The sequence below is a fragment of the Panthera leo genome, chromosome C1, assembly GCF_018350215.1.
Source record: "Panthera leo isolate Ple1 chromosome C1, P.leo_Ple1_pat1.1, whole genome shotgun sequence".
NCBI lineage: Eukaryota > Metazoa > Chordata > Mammalia > Carnivora > Felidae > Panthera > Panthera leo.
In genome coordinates this window covers 176,154,906-176,174,016 of record NC_056686.1, presented here as the reverse complement: position 1 = coordinate 176,174,016, position 19,111 = coordinate 176,154,906, and the positions used below count along the sequence as shown (strand labels likewise).

Genomic DNA, 19,111 nt, shown 5'->3' with positions numbered 1-19,111 from the left:
GATCTAAGACTGTTACGTAAACATAGTAGATAAAGCAGCTCCTTGAGGTTTGAGAGGATTGACTCTAATTTTGAAAGCTCTGCTGTGGGTACACTGCTATCAAACAGCATTGCATGCTACAGAGAAATTGTGAAAGGAAGAGTCCTTCAATACAGCAAACTTGACTGTTGTCTTATTTTAAGAAATTGCCACAGCCTCCCCAACCTTCAGCATCTTCCACCCTGATCAGTCAGCAGCCATCAACATTGAGGCAAAACTCTCCACCAGCAAAGATTCTGACTCAAAGTGCAGATGATCATTAGTATTTACTAGCAAAATTCCTTCCCCCCACCCCTTTCCACAATGTCAGCTTTATTCAGTCATAAAGCAAGGTTGACATAATTATCAAGCATGTGTTTAACTTGGCTTCTATAGTGTGGCCTCTTCTCTCCCTTTAGTTGTGGAGTTTGTTCTGTCAGCCTTCAGGTTAATTTCTGGGGGTATTTAGGATGAACTGATAGTTATCTAGTTGTGTTCATGGGACACACATAACTGTTATATGCACTGGGGGAAAATCATTTGAATTTATTGCAGTATTTGCTTTATTGTGGTGGTCTGGAGCTGAACCCACAGCACCTCTGAGGTATACCTGTATATGGTTTAATATTGGCTTGTGACAAAATCTTAATGAATTTCATCCTAGGCTTAATCTTTTTTTACACAGAGAATGTCTATGCACATGGATGCAGCAGGAGAAGTACTACTGGAAAGAAGAGGTTGTGCAGGAGTGATAACACTAAACAGACCAAAGTTCCTAAATGCATTAACCTTTAATATGGTTCGGCACATTTACCCACAACTAAAGGTTTGTGATTTCCTTAAATTATATGGATACTTTAAAAAATGTATCCTTAGGGGGGCGCCTGGGTAGCTCAGTCGGTTGAGCGTCCGACTTCAGTTCAGGTCATGATCTCACAGTCTGTGAGCTCGAGCCCCACGTCAGGCTCTGTGCTGACAGCTCAGAGCCTGGAGCCTGTTTGAGATTCTGTGTCTCCCTCTCTCCCTGAACCTCCCCCATTCATGCTCTCTCTCTCTGTCTCAAAAATCAATAAAGGTTAAAAAAAATTATTAAAAAAAAAAAAGTATCCTTAGGGGCACCTGGGTGGCTCAGTCAGTTGAGTGGCCAACTTCAGCTCAGGTCATGATCTTGGGCCCCATGAGTTCGAGCCCGTGTCAGGCTCTGTGCTGACAGCTCAGAGCCTGGAGCCTGCTTTGGATTCTGTATCTCCCTCTTTCTCTGCCCTTCCCCAACTTGCTCTCTCTCTCTCTCTCTCTCTCTCTCTCCTCTCTCAAAAATAAACAAACATTAAAAATAAATAAATAAGAATGTATCCTAAAAGAACATTTCTGGGATTCTCTTCCATAGAATCTTTGGGATCAGTGCCCAAGCCCCACTGATTTCTTGTCTTCGTCCTTTCCCTATGTGATTATCTTGAAGCGTCCCTAATGACAGGGACTTCATGACCTCCTGAGAGCTCCTTCCACTTTTCCATAGCTCTGAGTTTCTTCCTGTGTTTTGCCACTCTGCTTCTCTGACCTTTTAACCAGTGATAATAGTTCTGCCTCTTGGTACAGGAGTATACAAATCTAACGTTCCATGTGACAGCATTTTGACACGATTCTTAGAGAAGACTATAAGCTTTTCTATTCTAAGTGAACTGCATGGTGCTGTGGAAAAGCATGACTTGTAGTTGGACTACTTTGTTTGAAACTTGGACTTCTGTTTATTAACTCTTCAGCTTGGGAGTGTTCATCTCTCTGTCCTTCATTTACCTCAGCCGTGAAATGGGGATTATAATATCTCACAGGATTATTGTGAAGTGAAATGGTGTACCTAATATGGTCAGCCACAAAGACTAATTCTCCCCTGGTTACAAGTTCCTTAATTTTTCATTTGATGAGTCTGTCTTCTATTTCCTTATGTCCGTTTGGGACACCTTATAATATGTCTTTAAATGTAATAAAGAGAAATCAAGTATTTCAGGTTGGAGTGGACCAGAGTGGAAGAAAGTAGAAACTTCCATGTTAGAATGCCATATTTCTATTAATGTAGTCCAATATTGCATTAGTCTTTTGGACAGCCACATCCATCCAGCTACATCTCTTCCTTGTGTGTTTATATTTTTATTCTCAAGTGTAGAATTTATACAGCTCCTGTTAATTTTTTGTCTCTGGTTAACTGATGTTTTAGTGAATAGTCTTTTGAATTGCCCTTGGCTCTTGATTCTTTCATCCTGATTATTTATAGTTGCCCCTGCCAACCTCAAATCACTTCAAGATCTAATCAGTATTGTGGTTTCATTCTATTGCTTATAAATTTGTCAGTAGGTTGGAGCCCTATATTACCACAATAGAAAGGTTCTTGTTCAGTTTATCAACAGTCTTTGGACTGATTTGTTCACCAGATTTATAAGCTTCTGGGATGTATATTTAAGCCCATCTTCTTTCATCTTGGTGTCAAAGTTGTCATGGCAAAGATTTCTTCAGATATCATCATACAATTTGGATCACAAAGTGTATTCATCTAGCAACTTTGTTGGAATAGTCTCCAATTTATGTCAGAAAAGAAAATGAAGTTAGGATCCATTCTTTTGGATGTACTTTATAAAGCTTGTACTTTATGTGTATTGACATATATTTATCTATACATGTATATGTGTGTATCCATATGTGTATATAAATGCATATAGATTTTTTAAATGAGTTTTCATTTATAGTATGCTTTTCCCATTTTCTTTTCAATTTGGATAGAATTGGGAACAAGATCCTGAAACTTTCATGATCATTATAAAAGGAGCTGGTGGAAAGGCTTTCTGTTCTGGGGGTGATATCAGAGGTAAAAACTTTTTCCTCCTCTTAACCTAAATGCTTTTTTCCCTGAGTAGAACTGATAAAACCAACAGGAAATTTTTGTAGTACTTTGTAATTTGCTTTACTTAGAATTTTTTTTTTATTATAATGTCTTAGCTTTTGTAGTTAATATTAGAAAAATGAGAATAGCATTTTTTTAAACTATGTATGTGCCCTTCATATATTCTGTCTTTCTACCTAAATCATCCTAAACAAACTATATAGTTATGGTGTGTGAGTCCACTTTTTATTCTAGGTTAGCTGGTATTCAGCAATTCAATTTGTTCTATAACCTGACAATCTGGCCATGTTGAGTGACTTGTCATTGTCCAAATATGACATTCTTTCACATATCTCCTTGACTGTTCTTGTGCTTTTCCCCAGTTCATGATCCCAAAGCAAGAATGTACTTATACATTTATCCTATTGTCAATATATTTTTACAGATGTTTAGAAACGTTGAAATGAGATAAAAAGATTAATTCTCCTTTCTAATTCTTTAGGTCAATCTGTATACATATAACTATTAAAGGCAAAAGAAAGAAGAAATGTATATTCTCAGGATCAAAGCCACGTATTTATCATCACCACTGGTGATGATATTTCAGTGTTTAATATATACTGAAACTGTTTTTACACTTTGTAATGAAATTGGTAGAGTTCAGGGATGGTTTTTTTCCTTGAGTTTTTATCGTGTGTGTGTTATTTATTTATTTTTGTATTGTGTTAAGGCAGTACTGTTTCTATTATATTTGGAATAGGAAAAACAAGCTTGATTTAGGATATAATTTTAGGTACCTATTAAATTTTTTTAATATTAAATGTGATTTATTGTCAAATTGGTTTCCATACAATACCCAGTGCTCATCCCAACAGGTGCCCTCCTCAATTGCCCATCACCCACTTTCACCTCTCCCCCACCCCCCATCAACCCAGTATTTAAGAGTCTCTTATGGTTTGTTTCCTTCCCTCTCTGTAACTTTTTTTTTTCCCCCTTTCCCCTCCCCCATGGCCTTCTGTTAAGTTTCTCAGGATCCACATATGAGTGAAAACATATGGTATCTGTCTTTCTCTGCCTGACTTATTTCACTTAGCATAATACCCTCCAGTTCCCTCCACATTGCTGCAAATGGCAAGGTTTCATTCTTTCTCATTGCCAAGTAGTATTCCATTATATATATAAGCCACATCTTTATCCATTCGCCAGTTGTTGGACATTTAGATACCTATTAAATTTAAAGTAACTTGAGTGTTAAAATTTCAGTTGCTTAGATAGATTTGTTAACTGAATTGTGTTTGAATTTATTGTTTTGCCCACAACATGAATATATTTAAAAAAATGTTTTTCAGCATGGAGCTAACCTTTATTGTGGAGTTGAGCCTATGATCTTCATAGTTTACAGATAGGCAGAACCTTACATATTGTTTTTAGCTTCTTCTAACTGTGAGCTATTTTTACATACACATTTAACTTTATATTATATATATAAATATATATATGTAAATGTATATATATATAAGTATATATATATATATATATATTGATATTTGGAGGTACAGTTACAAGTTACAGATTTAGTTTATGTGTATAAAGAAGTGGTCTTCAATTCCAGGAAATTTAGTTGCTTTAAAGATGTTTATTTAGTCCAAGATGATAAGTGGGCACTCAGAAAAAAAATTTTTTTTAAATGCTATTCATTTAATTTTAACTTCTATGGAATTAATTGATTAGAATAAGATAAAGAGGAAATCAAAGATTTTTGAGGTAACAGCTTCATTCCATAGGCAATATAATTTGCACTTTTGTCATTTTAGAATTGCTAAATAGTGGTAAGAACTGAATAAGAAATAATAGATGAGGGTTTGGGGGCATGCGTATATCAGTGAAATACCATTAATGACAAAAAATAGACACCAAATCTTTCTTTTAAAAACCAGGAAAAGAAGTCAACATTTGGAACATTTTGAAGGAAAATATATCAGTTTTCTAAAATTAGTCTAAATACCTATAGTCAACAATTTTTAGGTAACTCTTTCCCATAGAAGAAATATGTTTATATTTTTATTTGTATTTTAGTAGATAATTCTTAGAAGGGGTGCCTAGGTGACTCAGTTGTTTGAGCGTCTGACTTGGGCTCAGGCCATGATCTCGCCATTCCCGAGTTTGAGCCCTGCATGGGGCTCTGTGCTGACACCTCAGAGCCTGGAACCTATTTCAGATTCTGTGTCTCTCCCCCTCTCTCTGCCCCTCCCCTGCTTGCACTCTGTCTCTCTCTGAAAGATAAATAAAAAAGACACTTAAAAAAAACATTAAAAAGACTTAAAGAGGAAAGGCATATAATCTTACAGTATATGGAAGAGAATGGTTTGGTAGTAGTCTTAACATTGACTGGACTAGGAATACAGTGGGTGCTCAGTGTTTCATGATGAAATGAATGTGGCAGAAATATTTAACTAGACAGAATATATTGCACTGTGTGTATGGGTACATGAGTACGCATGCACATACGTGCTTATATTTCTCTGTGTGTATGTATAATGTACTTTGTGTTAAGATATGTTACCATTGGAAATGTATATCCAGCAAATCTTTATTTGGGTGCTATAGAAAATAGTCAAAATAAAATGGTAGCAATATATAAGTTCTAAATTAGGTATAGCACTTTGTAAGAAATTCTTAAGAATTTTTGCCTTGAAGTTTTGACTTTAGAATATGGATCTGGGGCTGTGTCTGTGGTAAGGGCACTTCAAAACTTTAACAAACCATTCTAGAGTTTCCCCTGGTACTTAATATCACAGTATTTTAAGTTTATTCTCTTTCTCTTTGACAGTGTTAACTAGAAAGCACTTTATTAAAAAATTACAATCTTTTTCCCTTATCTTCCTTCTTTTTTTTTTTTTTTTTTTTTTTTGTAGCGATCTCAGAAGCTGGAGGGGCAGACCAGAAGATAACTCAAGATTTCTTTAGAGAAGAATATAGGCTGAACAATGCCATTGGTATGTGTGTTCCTCTGAGAGCTTTAAAAATGGAATCAAGATATAAGCTGCAGTGTCAATTGTTAAAGATACAATCAGTAGACATTCTTATTACTCTTTCTACTCTTTCATAGACTATATGTCAGGCATAAATAAAGCTGATTGAACTATTCTGACTGCTCATTCCAGAACAATTCATACTTTAATATTAGTAAGCTATACTTAGTTACTGTATGTCCTACACTCAGTATGAAAACATGGATTCTGATTATATCACTGGCTTTCTTAGAAAACAAAAATCTTGGGCCTCAGTTTTCTCTGTAAAATGAAGTACCGTTTCCTAATTCTTCAGGAACTCTGGGATGAAAATACCTTTATAGTTGATGTTCCAGGTTTCATTGGAAGTGAAGCAGTACTTTTATTAAGCATGCGCTTCAAATGTTAAGTTGCAGGGAATAATATAATAAATAATTGTGTACCCACCAGCCAGAATGAACAGACATTAATATTTTATTTTTGCTTGATGTTTTAAGATTTATTTAGAAGAGATAAAATACTACATGTTTTTTATTTATTTATTTATTTTTTTTTTAAATTTTTTTTTTTAATGTTTATTTATTTTTGAGACAGAGAGAGACAGAGCATGAATGAGGGAGGGTCAGAGAGAGAGGGAGACACAGAATCTGAAGCAGGCTCCAGTCTCTGAGCTGTCAGCACAGACCCCGATGCGGGGCTTGAACTCACAGACTGTGAGATCATGACCTGAGCCGAAGTCGGCCGCTTAACCGACTGAGCCACCCAGGCGCCCCAAAATACTACATGTTTTAAACTTATACTTTAGTTGGCTCTGTTGTTTTCCTTAGTGCCATTCTTTTCTCTCCCCAGAAGCAACCATTATCTCTCCTCAAGGAGCAACTGTTGTCGTTAATTTTTAGTGTATTCTACCAGACCATACTTAATATTTTTACTGTATATTTATGAACAGAGGTAGTATTACTGTGTGGTTTTGAAATTTATAGAAGTAACATCTTACTATGTATACCAGTGCATAAGTTGTTTTTAATAACATGGAACAAAACTGTTGGGAGTATTCTGTATTATGAATGTATCCCACATTACTTTTCTGTTCTACATTAATTAATATTTTAGGTTATTTCAAATTTTTACTAATACAGATATGGTCCCCGTAGTGTCTATGTACAAAAGTTTCTTTAGGAATAATAGAAGCAGAATGGATGGATCATAGTTTATAGGTCTTCAGCTGTTTCCAGATTCTTCTCTAAAGTACAAGACTTTATTTTTTGCATGTTGTTTCCATCATTTTTTTGTGTTAAACTTTGCATGTTTAATATCTTACTGTGGCTTTAATTTGTATTTCATTGCATATTGGTGAGATAGAAGGTGTTTTCTTTTTTTTCTTTCTTTTTTTTTTTAATGTTTATTTATTTTTGAGAGAGAGAGTCAGAGCGTGAGCGGGGGGAGGGCCAGAGAGAGGGAGACCCAGAATCAGAACCAGGCTCCAGGCTCTGAACTGTCAGCACAGAGCCCGACACGGGGCTTGAACTATGAACTGTGAGAACATGACATGAGCGGAAGTCGGACACCCAACCATCTGAGCCACCCAGGCGCCCTGATAGAAGGTGTTTTCTTAAGTAATCATTTAGATTTTCTTTTCAGTGTCATCCTTTCTTCATCTTTTTGTTGGATTGTCTTTTTCTTACTGATGGTGTAGGTCTTTATGTATTCTGGATTCCTCGTTTTTGTAAACTATACATACTTCTCTCTGTTTGCTACTTTAGGTTATTTTTTCGTATATCTAAGTTTTTATTTGATGAGTTGAAATGCATCCATTCTTTTCCTTTATGATTTATGCTTTTTTGCATTAAACCATGTAATAACACTGAGGTTATTAAGATGTCATATTTTCTTTTAATAGTTTCAATATTTTGTTTCTTTGTACTCTAAGTCTTTAATGTACGTGGGGTAGTTTTTTGCATGTGACATCCTTTAACTTTTAGTTTTCAGCTAGAAAGCCAGATGTTGTGTTTTCTTTTATGTGTAAATCTCATGCCTTTTTCACTGATGTTAATGATACCTCTGTCAGGTATCAAGTTCTTATATGTGACCTGGTCTGTTTCTGGGCTTCTTTGTTCAGTGGTCTGTTTGTACTTATGATGAAACTACAATGTCACAATTATTACAGCTGTAAGATATGTTTCTATCTAGTAGTGTAAGTTGCCTTTGTTGTCTTTTAGAATTGTCTTGGCTACACTTAGGCTTTTGATCTTACATATGAATTTTAGAATTTTAGTTTTATTTTGTCTGGCTCTACAGAAGATTCCATTGAGGTTTTGATTGGAATGACAATTATAGGTTAGGGTAAATTGACGTCTTGCACGTTGAGTCTTCCCATCTATGCGTGTGGCATATCTGTATGAACACATAAAAACTTGTGGAGTTAATAGTTTGTGTACCATGAAACTCACCCATTTCAAATATATAATTCAATAACTTTTAGTAAACTTGGGTAACTATTACCCTAAACCAATTTGGAACTTTTCATCAGATTTGACTTTTTATATCCTTGAATAATGTTTTGTAACTTTATTCATAAAGATCTTCCTGCTTTTTTTGTTTTTTGTTTTTTTGAAGTTTTATTCTTAGGTAGCTTACTTTTTTGTTACTACATTTAGTTGTAATTTTTACCGTTAAATTTTGTAATTTACTGTCTTTGGCATATTGAAGTGATTTGAAATTTAAATTTGGTTCTTATATCTAGCAGCCCTGCTGAAATTTGTTATTCTAATGATACTTCTATAGATTCTCTTGGCTTTTCTACATAGGCAGTTATACCATCTGCACATAATTTTTTTTCACCTCTGTCTCTACAGTTTTTATATTATGAATTTTCCTATATTTGGGGGATAGGACCTCTGTTACAATGTTGAATGATTGTAGTGTTATTTCTGATGTCCATGGGAAAGCTTTTACAATTTTAATTTTTAGTATTATCTTTTTGTAGACATTTACTTATGTATGTATGTATGTATGTATGTATTTATTTTACCAGGTTATGGATATTACTTCTATTGCAAATTTGTTAGGGGTGTTTTGATTTTTTTTGTGCAGTGGTAGTGGTGGTGTTTGTTATCCTGTACTTGAGCATGCTTTTTCTCTCCCTCTCCTGGAAGGAATTTATTGACTTCCTGGCTCAGCAGATGGGTTTTCTAGTCATGTTTTGCATATCTAATAGCTCTTCCTAGCATGAGCTTTTATGCAGGTAGTCCATTTCATAAACTATATGGCCTAGAATTTATTTAAAAAAAATTTGTTTTCTAATGTTTGTTTATTTTTGACAGAGTATGAGCAGGGGAGGGGCAGAGAGACAGGGAGACACAGAATCCAGACCAGGCTCCAGGCTCTAAGCTGTCAGCACAGAGCCTGACATGGGGCTAGAACCCACAAACCACGAGATCATGACCTGAGCCGAAGTCAGAGGCTTAACCGACTAAGCCACCCAGGCACCCTTAGAATTTCTTTCTGACTTAAAATAAATACATGCTCACTCACAATTATTGGCTGTAGCTTCTCCTCAGCTATTGATTTTGGGTTTGTTATGGCACTGATGGATATCCTTTGTTTGGCTTTGAACTTGGATGTACATTAAAAAAAATTTTTTTCCTAGAATTTATATATCTTTGAAGTAGGAGTGGGGAAAAGAGGCTGTTTCTTGATTTAACTCAGTGAGCTGGATTGAATGGACATCTCTCACTTCTTTAAGTCTCAAATTCTGTGTATCAGATTTACTTAGAATGGCTTACTCATTTTGAAAAGTTATACCAGTGATATCCAATAGGACTTTCTGCAATGATGAAATTATTCTGTTTCTGTGTTGTCCAACGTGATTGCTACCAGCCACATGTGTCTAATGAGAACTTGAAATGGGGCTAGTGTGAGCAAGAAACTGAATTTTAAATTTTACTTAACTGTAATTAATTTTAATTTCAATAGCTACATTTGGCTAGTGGCTACTATATTAGTGCAGTTCTATACTAAATAAAAGGAGATAGGAGAAAACCTTGAAGCAGTTGGGTAAAAAAATAGGAAGCGTTCAAGGTTTAATTTCTATACATTGTAGTGACCTATTTTAGCTAATAAGGAATTTGACAGATTGTGGCTTTATGCACTGCATCAATTAGCTTCTAATGTTTTATGTCTGAAATATATATATATCTATAGCTGAAATGGGGGGATTGTGCATCTCCATCTCAATAGAGAAACTTCTTTCCATAGTTTCTAGGGAATTAGAGTTCCGTAGGGAATTGCAGTTCAAGATTGAAGGGAATTCTAGCTCAAGACTGAAGGCTGTGGAAGTCCTTGCAAATATGCAATCAGAATTAAATTAATTTTGGAATTGTGCTTTGATGGCTTATTTGGCAAATTGGAAACATTTACAGAACTGCTAGATGTGTTAAAACTGTAGTTTTACCCTTCTACATTGCATGGAATATTACTCAACCTTAAAAAAAGAATGCTATCTTGTCATCTGTGACAATATGGATGGACCTGGAGGGTATTATGCTAGATGAAAAAGGAGAAAGACAAATCCCATATGGTTTCACTTATATGTGAAATCTAAAAAACAAATGAATAAACAGACAGCAGAAACAGACCCATAAATACAGAGAACAAACTGATGGTTGCCAGAGGTAAAGAGGGTAGAGGCATGGGTAAAGTGAGTGAAGCGGGGAGTGAGCAATACAGTCTTCCAGTTATGGAATGAATAAGTCACAGGAATAAAAGGTACAGCCCATTGAGAATATAGTCAATGATATTATAGTGGCATTCCATGGTAACAGATGGTAGCTACAATGGTGGTGACCGTAGCATAATGTATATAAACTTGTTGAGTCACTATGTCTTACACCTGAAACTAATATAACGAACATTGTATGTTGACTACACTTCAATCAAAAAGAAAAAAAAATAAAGTCCAAAAGAGAAACCAAAAAAACTGAAGTTTTTTTTTTGTGGTCTTCACTAAGGAAGTAATATTGGCAACAAGCTGTAACAGAAGCTCAGTGATTTACATTTTTGTTATATTATAAGCAACTCCCCCTCTCAGAGGAAAAAGAAAAAAGGGAAAGGAACAGAGTAAAATTTTACAGAATTTTTGAGCTGAAAGGAACTTCTGAGGCCATATATTCTCATTGTTTAATATTCTCATTGTTTAATAGATGAGGAAACTTACATGTGTATCACATACACATATATGATATGTGCATATACATTAACTTGTGTATGTGTGTATGTGTATGTATGCCAAAAGCTATATATGTGTTGAATTGCCAATATGTATGTGTGTACATGTCAGGGGGTGGGGTACATCTGATGCCAGCATATATGTTGAATATAGTTGGATATAGTTAATGACAAAGCTGAGACTAGAATCTGGGTCTTTTGACTCCCAGTCCTTGCTTTTTACTGTATGCTGCACTTCTCTTTGTATCCAAATACTTTAGATATATTGAAAACAAATTACATTCCTTTGAATACAACTGTGTACATAAACAGCCATGGCTTATAAAGTAAATCTTAATTACATTTTTCAATGGCTGAGCTATAAAAGGCTTTCATTTTGTTTGAAATTGAAGTGTTGAATTGCTAAATTAAATAGATGATCAGGATTGTATAGAAATTGACATTTTAAAAACATATTTTACAAGCCATATATTTAGCTACTTTGGTATTTCTCACAAAATTTTTCTAGGGAAAATATTCAGAGTTAATGTAATATGTGATTTTTGAAAAAGTGAATATATTTTAAACATTGTAACTAATTATAGCTCTGTTTCTTTTAGGTTCTTGCCAGAAACCATATGTTGCACTTATTCATGGAATTACAATGGGTGGGGTGAGTAGACTATTTTACACGCATCATTGATATGTGAGTTTATTAAAAATAAGTCATTATTAATCAGAAGTGAGGTGATTAATGTAATATGGCAGAACTCATTGAAACAAAATCATGTCTGGATTTTGGAGCTTTCTAGGTTTAGGATATAATGTTTGCATATAACACTTTTAGACTTATTTCCATCCAAAAGAATATGTTCTTAATTATGTTATATACTATTTTAGTTTCTTGAATTAGCAAGCTTTTTTAACCAACAGAACGATTGAATTTTTTGTTGTTACATAGAGTGTTTTTTTCTACTTATAAATAAACTTCTTCCAACAGCTTCAGAAAAGCAACTGGAATATTAAGGTTTTCTTAGACTGAGTGGTTGGGGATGTGTTTGCCTAAATTGTATCTATTGCACAAAATCTCACCTCAGTGAAAGTGTTTGGGTACTTTATGAAGTTTTCGGAAACTGTGTTTCTTATCAGTTACAAATATCTGTTTTGTGTCTGTGCAGTTACAAAGAAGTCTTAAATGTTTTTGGCCTTGAATAAACTTGGAAAAACATGAAATAATTACAGAAAAAGTGGAAAATTGCATGGCACTGGCTATACCAAAGACAAGCCTTTAAGAAAGTGAGAGGTCAGAATGTACCTTCATGGCAAGAAAAGAAAGGATTTAAGTAGGTTGTAGGAGGCCAAAGGGCAGAATTTCAAAGATTCCATGTTCAGTGTTTCAGAGATTTAGTCTTTGGGACTATAAGAAGACCCCTCTTTTTCTGGTAGAACCAAACTAAATAAAGCCTCTTGGGCACTGGGAATTGCTTAGATCTTGCACATCATTTTGGGAAGGGACTCTACTAACAGCTGTGATTAGAAAGTAGGATCAACGGGCCACATGTCCTTCTTGGTTTGTTGGCAGTTACTGAGCATGGGTTGATCCTGCTTTCTTTGTCCAAATACTGGGGAAGAAAATCCCTGAAAAAATACTGCAGAATAAAGGGAAGGAAAATAATGGAAATGTTGAAGGAAGAGCTGCCTTGTGAATGTGGAAGGAACCAGGAAAAAAATGAAAATAAAAAAATATTGGGCATTCTTACTAACATGTTAAGAACACTTGAACAATCCAAAAGATGGCACCATAGAGCTTGCTTTTATTTTTGTGGTTTTTTTCTTTTTATTATATAAACTTTTTTTTTCCCAATCAAGGAAAGTAACAATTTTACTTATGTTCTCCGTCATGAAGAGTAAGTAGCATGAAACTTTGTAGAAGGGATGGCTATATTCCATTATGTTTTAGATTTCAGAAATTTGAAACTTTACTCCATATTTTAGTCTATGGTAAAATAAAAAATGTTTGCTAAGTGCTTCTTCACTTAGTTGCTCAAAATTGTTGAAGATTATGTCATTCCAGTGTTTTTGCAATAGATTAACAATTTTTTATTATGAGCAATTTGAAAGAATAGGTCATTCTGTTTCCCAGAAAGACATATTTTTAATTCCTTTTCTCTTTAAACATCTAAATTCATATTTTTTCACATTAATATATATATATAGAAAGGAAAATGCCTAAAAAATCAATATTAATTTTAAGTAGATATAGAACAGAGAAAAATCTTTAAAATTTTCTCTGTATGTGTAGTTCCATCCCCATTTCCCTCTCAACTGAACTGGATTTAAAGAGCTTTAAAATTTCTTTCTTCCTTCCTTTCTTCTCCTTTTCTCCATTCCTTCTTTCTCTTCTCTTCCCACAATGCATTTTATAATAGAAATAAAGTTCGCCCCCCCAACTCGAAATATGGTGCAGTATGGTATTGTTGTATCTCTCAAAGTGTCCTAAGATGCTGCTAGCCAAAAGGCTTTATGATCGATATAATGGAAAATTTAAAGTTTAAAGGCATAGACAGGGGTATGAGACTGCAGGGGCTGTGAAAGGAAGAATTAGGAAATTTCCATTGGATTTCAAAGTGTGTAGAATATGTGCTTATATGCATTCATTTTTATCTGTGCTCATGTTGAACTTTCTTCCAGTGTGGGTGATTATCCTCTTTGTCTTGATAGAGAGGGGTAGGGTCTCCCTCTCTCCCTATGGTATTCTATGATTTCCTTATGCCTTTTTAGGGGAGAGTTAGGATGGCTTTTAGTTGCACAATTTCTGATAGTAAATGTTTAGGGCCATTTAGTTTCTCAGCCTTTTTCATAGGTAAACATTGGGTTGTATTTTTGAAGTTGCAATGGATTATCCTCTAACAGAAGTTCCTATACTTTTTAACTCTATTTTACCCCTTGTCTGTCTTATTAGATAGAACCCTTGACTCTCCACTTTACTCTTTTCCCCCTGACTCAGGGATATCTAAAGGCAGAATTGGGAGGTGCTTGTATTTCCTTCCCAGGACCTTGGCTTTGTTGCCTCCCTTATCCACCATTTTAAGGTATTGAGTTCTGAGAAATAGAACTTTGACTTTCTAGGAGTATGGGTATTCTTGGCAACTTCTGCAGACTTGCAGATTCTCAGATCTACAGGGAGTTCTTCTTTCCTTGGCCCTTTCTTGTGGATATATTCATAGGATTTTGGTTCATTTTGTTTTTAATTGTGAATTTCCCCTGGGTTCTTGGTCAAGAGGCAGGCACCTCCTCCCTGTGCCGTCCTTACCCTGCCTCTGTTTCATCTACCATGTCATCCATACACCATGTTGGGTTGAATGATTTGTGGTCTAGAGGGCTCGGTTCCTTATTTTGCCATCAGATTATTGTACTAAAAAGAAAGGGGGAGGGAGTTCCTCTTGCCCTTAAGATGAGCTCATTCTCCTACCGATATATTGACTTAAGAGGTTTAATGTTAACAAGAGGTTCGTTATGATTTTAGCCATTATTTGAGATTATTCTCCACTATTTCACCCAACCATCAAAAGTTAATCTATGTGTGCTAAATACTGGTTAGACTCTGGGCTAAAATAGTAAACAGGGCAGATATGTTTTCTTTCCTTATGGAGCTTCCTGTAGAGAGAGGCAGGGACAGGTATTCTGGAAATACACAACAGTACCATCCTCAACTGTGTGAATATGTGTGAGTACTTTAGTGAAAGGGCTGGTGTAGGGGAAGCATCTTGGAGGAAGTTCTATCAGCAGTCAGGAAAGAACAAGTTGGGAATAGTGGAGAAATATGATTGCTAATGTGTGTAAGGGGTTGATGTGTGGAAGGACAGTGGGCAAAATGAGAAGATAGAGACATATGTCAAAGGAGATGAGAGAATGTGTATTTGGGTAAACGTCAGTGTGCCTGGATTTTGGAGTGTGAAGGAGATAGTGGTTAAAGTCTGAGGCCAGAAAGGTAAGCAAGAAGCTAGATCAGTCCTTTTATATAAGCTATGTTGGGTAGTTTATCCTAAAATCAGTAAGGAGAGCCTTTAAAGTGCTTTTAGATGGGGAGATGGCTTGATCAGGTTTGCATTTTAGAAAGATAAGTCTCTTGTGGGAAGAACAGATTGGAGGGGGTTAGGGTTGGAAGTAAAGAGATTGTTTAGCAAGTTATTGCAGGGATCCAGGTGAGAGATTATGGTGATTTTGGACTAGGGTAGCATCAAGGACCTGAAAATTAGATTTATGGGCAATATTTAGGAGACTTGGGATTTGATGAGGGCTAGAACATGGGAGGGTAAAGAGGAGGAGGACGCAAGCTTGAGTTCCAGGTCTAGTGTGGGCGCTCGAATGAAGGGTGGACTGTTCTCTGAGATTTTGGAGGAAGAATGGCAGGCGGTGTAGACGGGAGGGTGAACAGAGATGAGTTTAATTTCGGGCTTGTTAAACGTGAAATGCCTGTGGACTATCCACATGGGTGGGTTGTGTCTGAACAAAAGTGTTGGTTATGCAAGTCTGAAAAGCAGGGTGTTGCCTGGGGCAAGAAGTTTGGGACTCGTGTAGGCACAGTATGCTCTACAGTGTGTGCTTCTGGAGCATGAATTAGCTCATAAGTGATTGGTAAGTGGTGAAATCATGTTAGCAATAATGTAAAAGTTGTGTTGGTTCATATGCAGGGTTTTTTTCTAGACAAGGGGAGATAGGATAGTGGCAATAAATATATAATCATCAGCTATGCAGGAAAAAAGTGCTTAGATCTGTTGATGTACAGTGAATAGGAATTCTCTTGTCTATATTTTAAGAAAATTAAATACTTGTTGGGCAGCTTCCACCACAAGCTATCCCCCATACCCCACAACCCTCCCCCCCGCCCCCGACACACACACACCCCCGGCACTTGGATGTTTAAGGGCAGCCCCACTGGCTTTTAGTTGCACTTCTACCTGCTTTGTTCTCCACACCTGCTGGTCCTGCCCTGATTAAAGTGTTGCCATTGTTTCCACTTTATTTTTGTGCATTTTAAATATCTGCTCTGGTATTCTTTGTTTATAATGAGATGCCTGACTGGGTGATCTAGATCAGGTCCCTGAGACCATTTACAGTTTCTGTTAGCATTCAGATTACAAAGTTGCGTAGGTTTTGAGCAGACTGCCCAAACTCTATTTTTCCTGTAAGCTCTGTGCAGTTTTGTAGAATCTGAGGATTTTTTTTCAGAAATTCATTTTCTTAGAGCTGCCTTGTATTGAAAACTTGACAATAGAAAAGATTATGCAAGGAAATGTGACAGAAAGAGTGACAACCAAAGTAAGTCCAGAATGGAACCCTAAAACAAACAAAAAACACCCAATGTTTATTGGCCAGGGGCAGAACAAGGACCCTCTAAAAGGCACTGAATAAAAGGGGTCCAGAAGAGGCAAATTAGAAGAATGGCCTTGTCATGGGAAATTTCAAGTTGGCTACTGTGCCCCAGAAGTCTTTGATAGTTTCTTTGTTTTGTGGTAAAGAGCATATCCTAGGTTCCTCTTGTATGCTGCATTCCCCAGACCTGAAAGTCAGCTGTTTCTCCAAGACAGCTCTGGTTACTTCTAGTAGAAAATGGTAGTTAGCAGTAACAGCCTGGGCACTAGTTAAGTTGATAATTGTTTCTACACTCTTTCAGTGAACAGAACTAAGAATACAGATCTTGTTTTTAAGAGAAGATAGGTCCTGAGTTAATACATCTGTTCAAATTTAGATTTTTACTTCTTTGATATTGGTATCTTTTTTATATTAAACATCTTTTTTTTAAATAATGTTAACACCATTACAGATTTGCTGTGTCCTAATACATATACTAGTTTTAGAATAACAATATTGCTAAAGATAAAGCCAGTTGAAATAATTACTCTCTTTCCCCTATACCAAACCTTTTTAGTGACTTGTCTTTTTCGTATTTTTCTAGAGTATTCAACCTGGTTCTCATAGAACCAACTCTTTATTTTTATACTCTTATCAGTTTACAATGAATTTTATTTAAAGCACATACTTACTATACAAGTACGACTGGCATAAACAGACTAGAAATACATATGACTAACATTTCATAAACTCTAAACTCCACAGATCGTAGTATGAAATTGTATCAAAAAGTAGCCAGAGAGTAGTTTTCAGGTGCTAGTTAATATGGACATTAGTTAATATGCTTTACAGAATTAATAGAAATCCTTGGTAAATCAAAGGTCGAGTAAGAGTACTCCTAGTGTAATAATCCTTTTTGTTTAAGTATATGATATAAAGCAGTGGTTTCTTAGAACTTCTTTTTAAACTTCTGTTAAGTGTATAAATATAGCATGAGCTGGGGCTCCTGGGTGACTCAGTCAGTTGGGCATCCTACTCTTGACTTCAGCTAGGTCACGATCCCCGTAGTTGTGGGATCAAGTCCTGCATCAGGCTCTGTGCTGAGGATGGAACTTGCTTAAGATTCTCTCTCTCTCTCACGCTCTCAAAAATAAATAAATAAATGAAATGTGCAATATGTTACAGATACTTATATGTTATAGTTGGACACGTGTACATACATAATTCATAAATATGCGTATATTGAGGAATGTGCTCATTGAGGTAAAAAAAAAAACCTTGAATATTTTTAAGTTATTTCAAATTTATGCTTTAAGGTATGACATGCCAAAATTCATTTATTCCTTAAACTGAAATATAATTGACCTATAACATTGTGTTAGTTTTAGGTGTACTGTGTAATGATTTGGAATGTGTATCTACTGCAAAATGATTACCACAATAATTTAATATCCATCACCACAAATGGTTAACAAAAGTCTTTTTTTTTTCTTGTGATGAGACCTTTTAAGATTTACTCTCTTAGCAACTTTCAAGTATCCCTCTGGCTTTTTTACTTAAAGTAAAACTATACCTGAAGAATGGTAGACTGTTAATATCTAAATAAATATTTTTATGTCGATTGTTTGGTTCTGCTGAATATAATTTTCATTCAGAAATAATATGAATTATGCATCCAAAGCAGGGGGAGTTAAAATACATTAACATTATGTAATCAATGTATTAGTATCATTAATACGCAGTACTAGCCTATTAATATTAATGCGAGGAGCATAATAAAGTCTTTGTTTTCACTGTGGAGACTGCTGATCAGACTGCTAATCTAATGCATGTGGTCCCAGAGATACATTATGAAACTTATTGTATATTTATGATATTAACTTTTATACTATAGTGAAGTAATGTACAATGAAAAACCTGTTTGAATTTCTAACAGAAACTTATACCTATTTGAAAGCACTGTTTCAAACCCTGAATGATGATGAGAGAGGACTCTCACATACTCTCCGATACTGTGATGCAGTGTTCATTCTGGGCAGGAGCTTCCTCATTCTCCCTGATTAGAATTTAAATCCATGACTCTTTGTATAAGCATTAGTCACATCATCCCATTGTGTGCCTTTCTCGGTTAGTTGCTTTCTTAACCGGTGGCTTGTTGGCTCTGTTTACTCTGTAACATTTAATTTTAATTTTATTTTTCTAATTAGAAAAGCCTTTTTATTGTGAAACAACTTCAAGTTTACGGAAAAGATGCAATAACAGTACAGAGAACTCCTATGTATTTGTCATATTCCCTGTTATTTCCACATATGTTTATCATTCTCTCTTTCTCTCTTCTGCATCTATCTGTGAAGAATTTTTTTAACCATTTGAGAGAAAGTTAGAGACGTGATAACTATTGTTAAATTGTTCAGTGCGTATTGCCTAAGAATAAAGACACCAAAATCAAGAAATTTAACACTAATACAATACTATTATCTGGAACATTTCTTTTTCAAGCACCAAATTAAATTGTTCCACATGTGTCCTTGTTTGTTTGTGGAGAGAATAATCTTGCCATTAACATAAATCATGGGGACTACCTGAGTGGCTCAGTCGGTTAAGTGTCCAACTTTGGCTCAGGTCATGATCTCACTGTTCACAAGTTGGA

At 35.4% G+C, this 19,111-nt stretch overlaps 1 protein-coding gene across 3 annotated transcripts in view; it reads left to right on the top strand.

The window, feature by feature from the left end:
- Positions 1-19,111, top strand: part of HIBCH (3-hydroxyisobutyryl-CoA hydrolase) — a 119,628-nt gene that overhangs the window by 46,416 nt on the left and 54,101 nt on the right. For all 3 annotated transcript variants that reach the window (XM_042949455.1, XM_042949453.1, XM_042949454.1), the window contains exons 3-6: positions 704-844; positions 2,791-2,875; positions 5,806-5,886; positions 11,727-11,779. In XM_042949455.1, coding sequence (XP_042805389.1) covers positions 707-844; positions 2,791-2,875; positions 5,806-5,886; positions 11,727-11,779 — 357 coding nt within the window. In that variant the 5' untranslated portion in view covers positions 704-706. The remainder of the gene's footprint in view (positions 1-703; positions 845-2,790; positions 2,876-5,805; positions 5,887-11,726; positions 11,780-19,111) is intronic.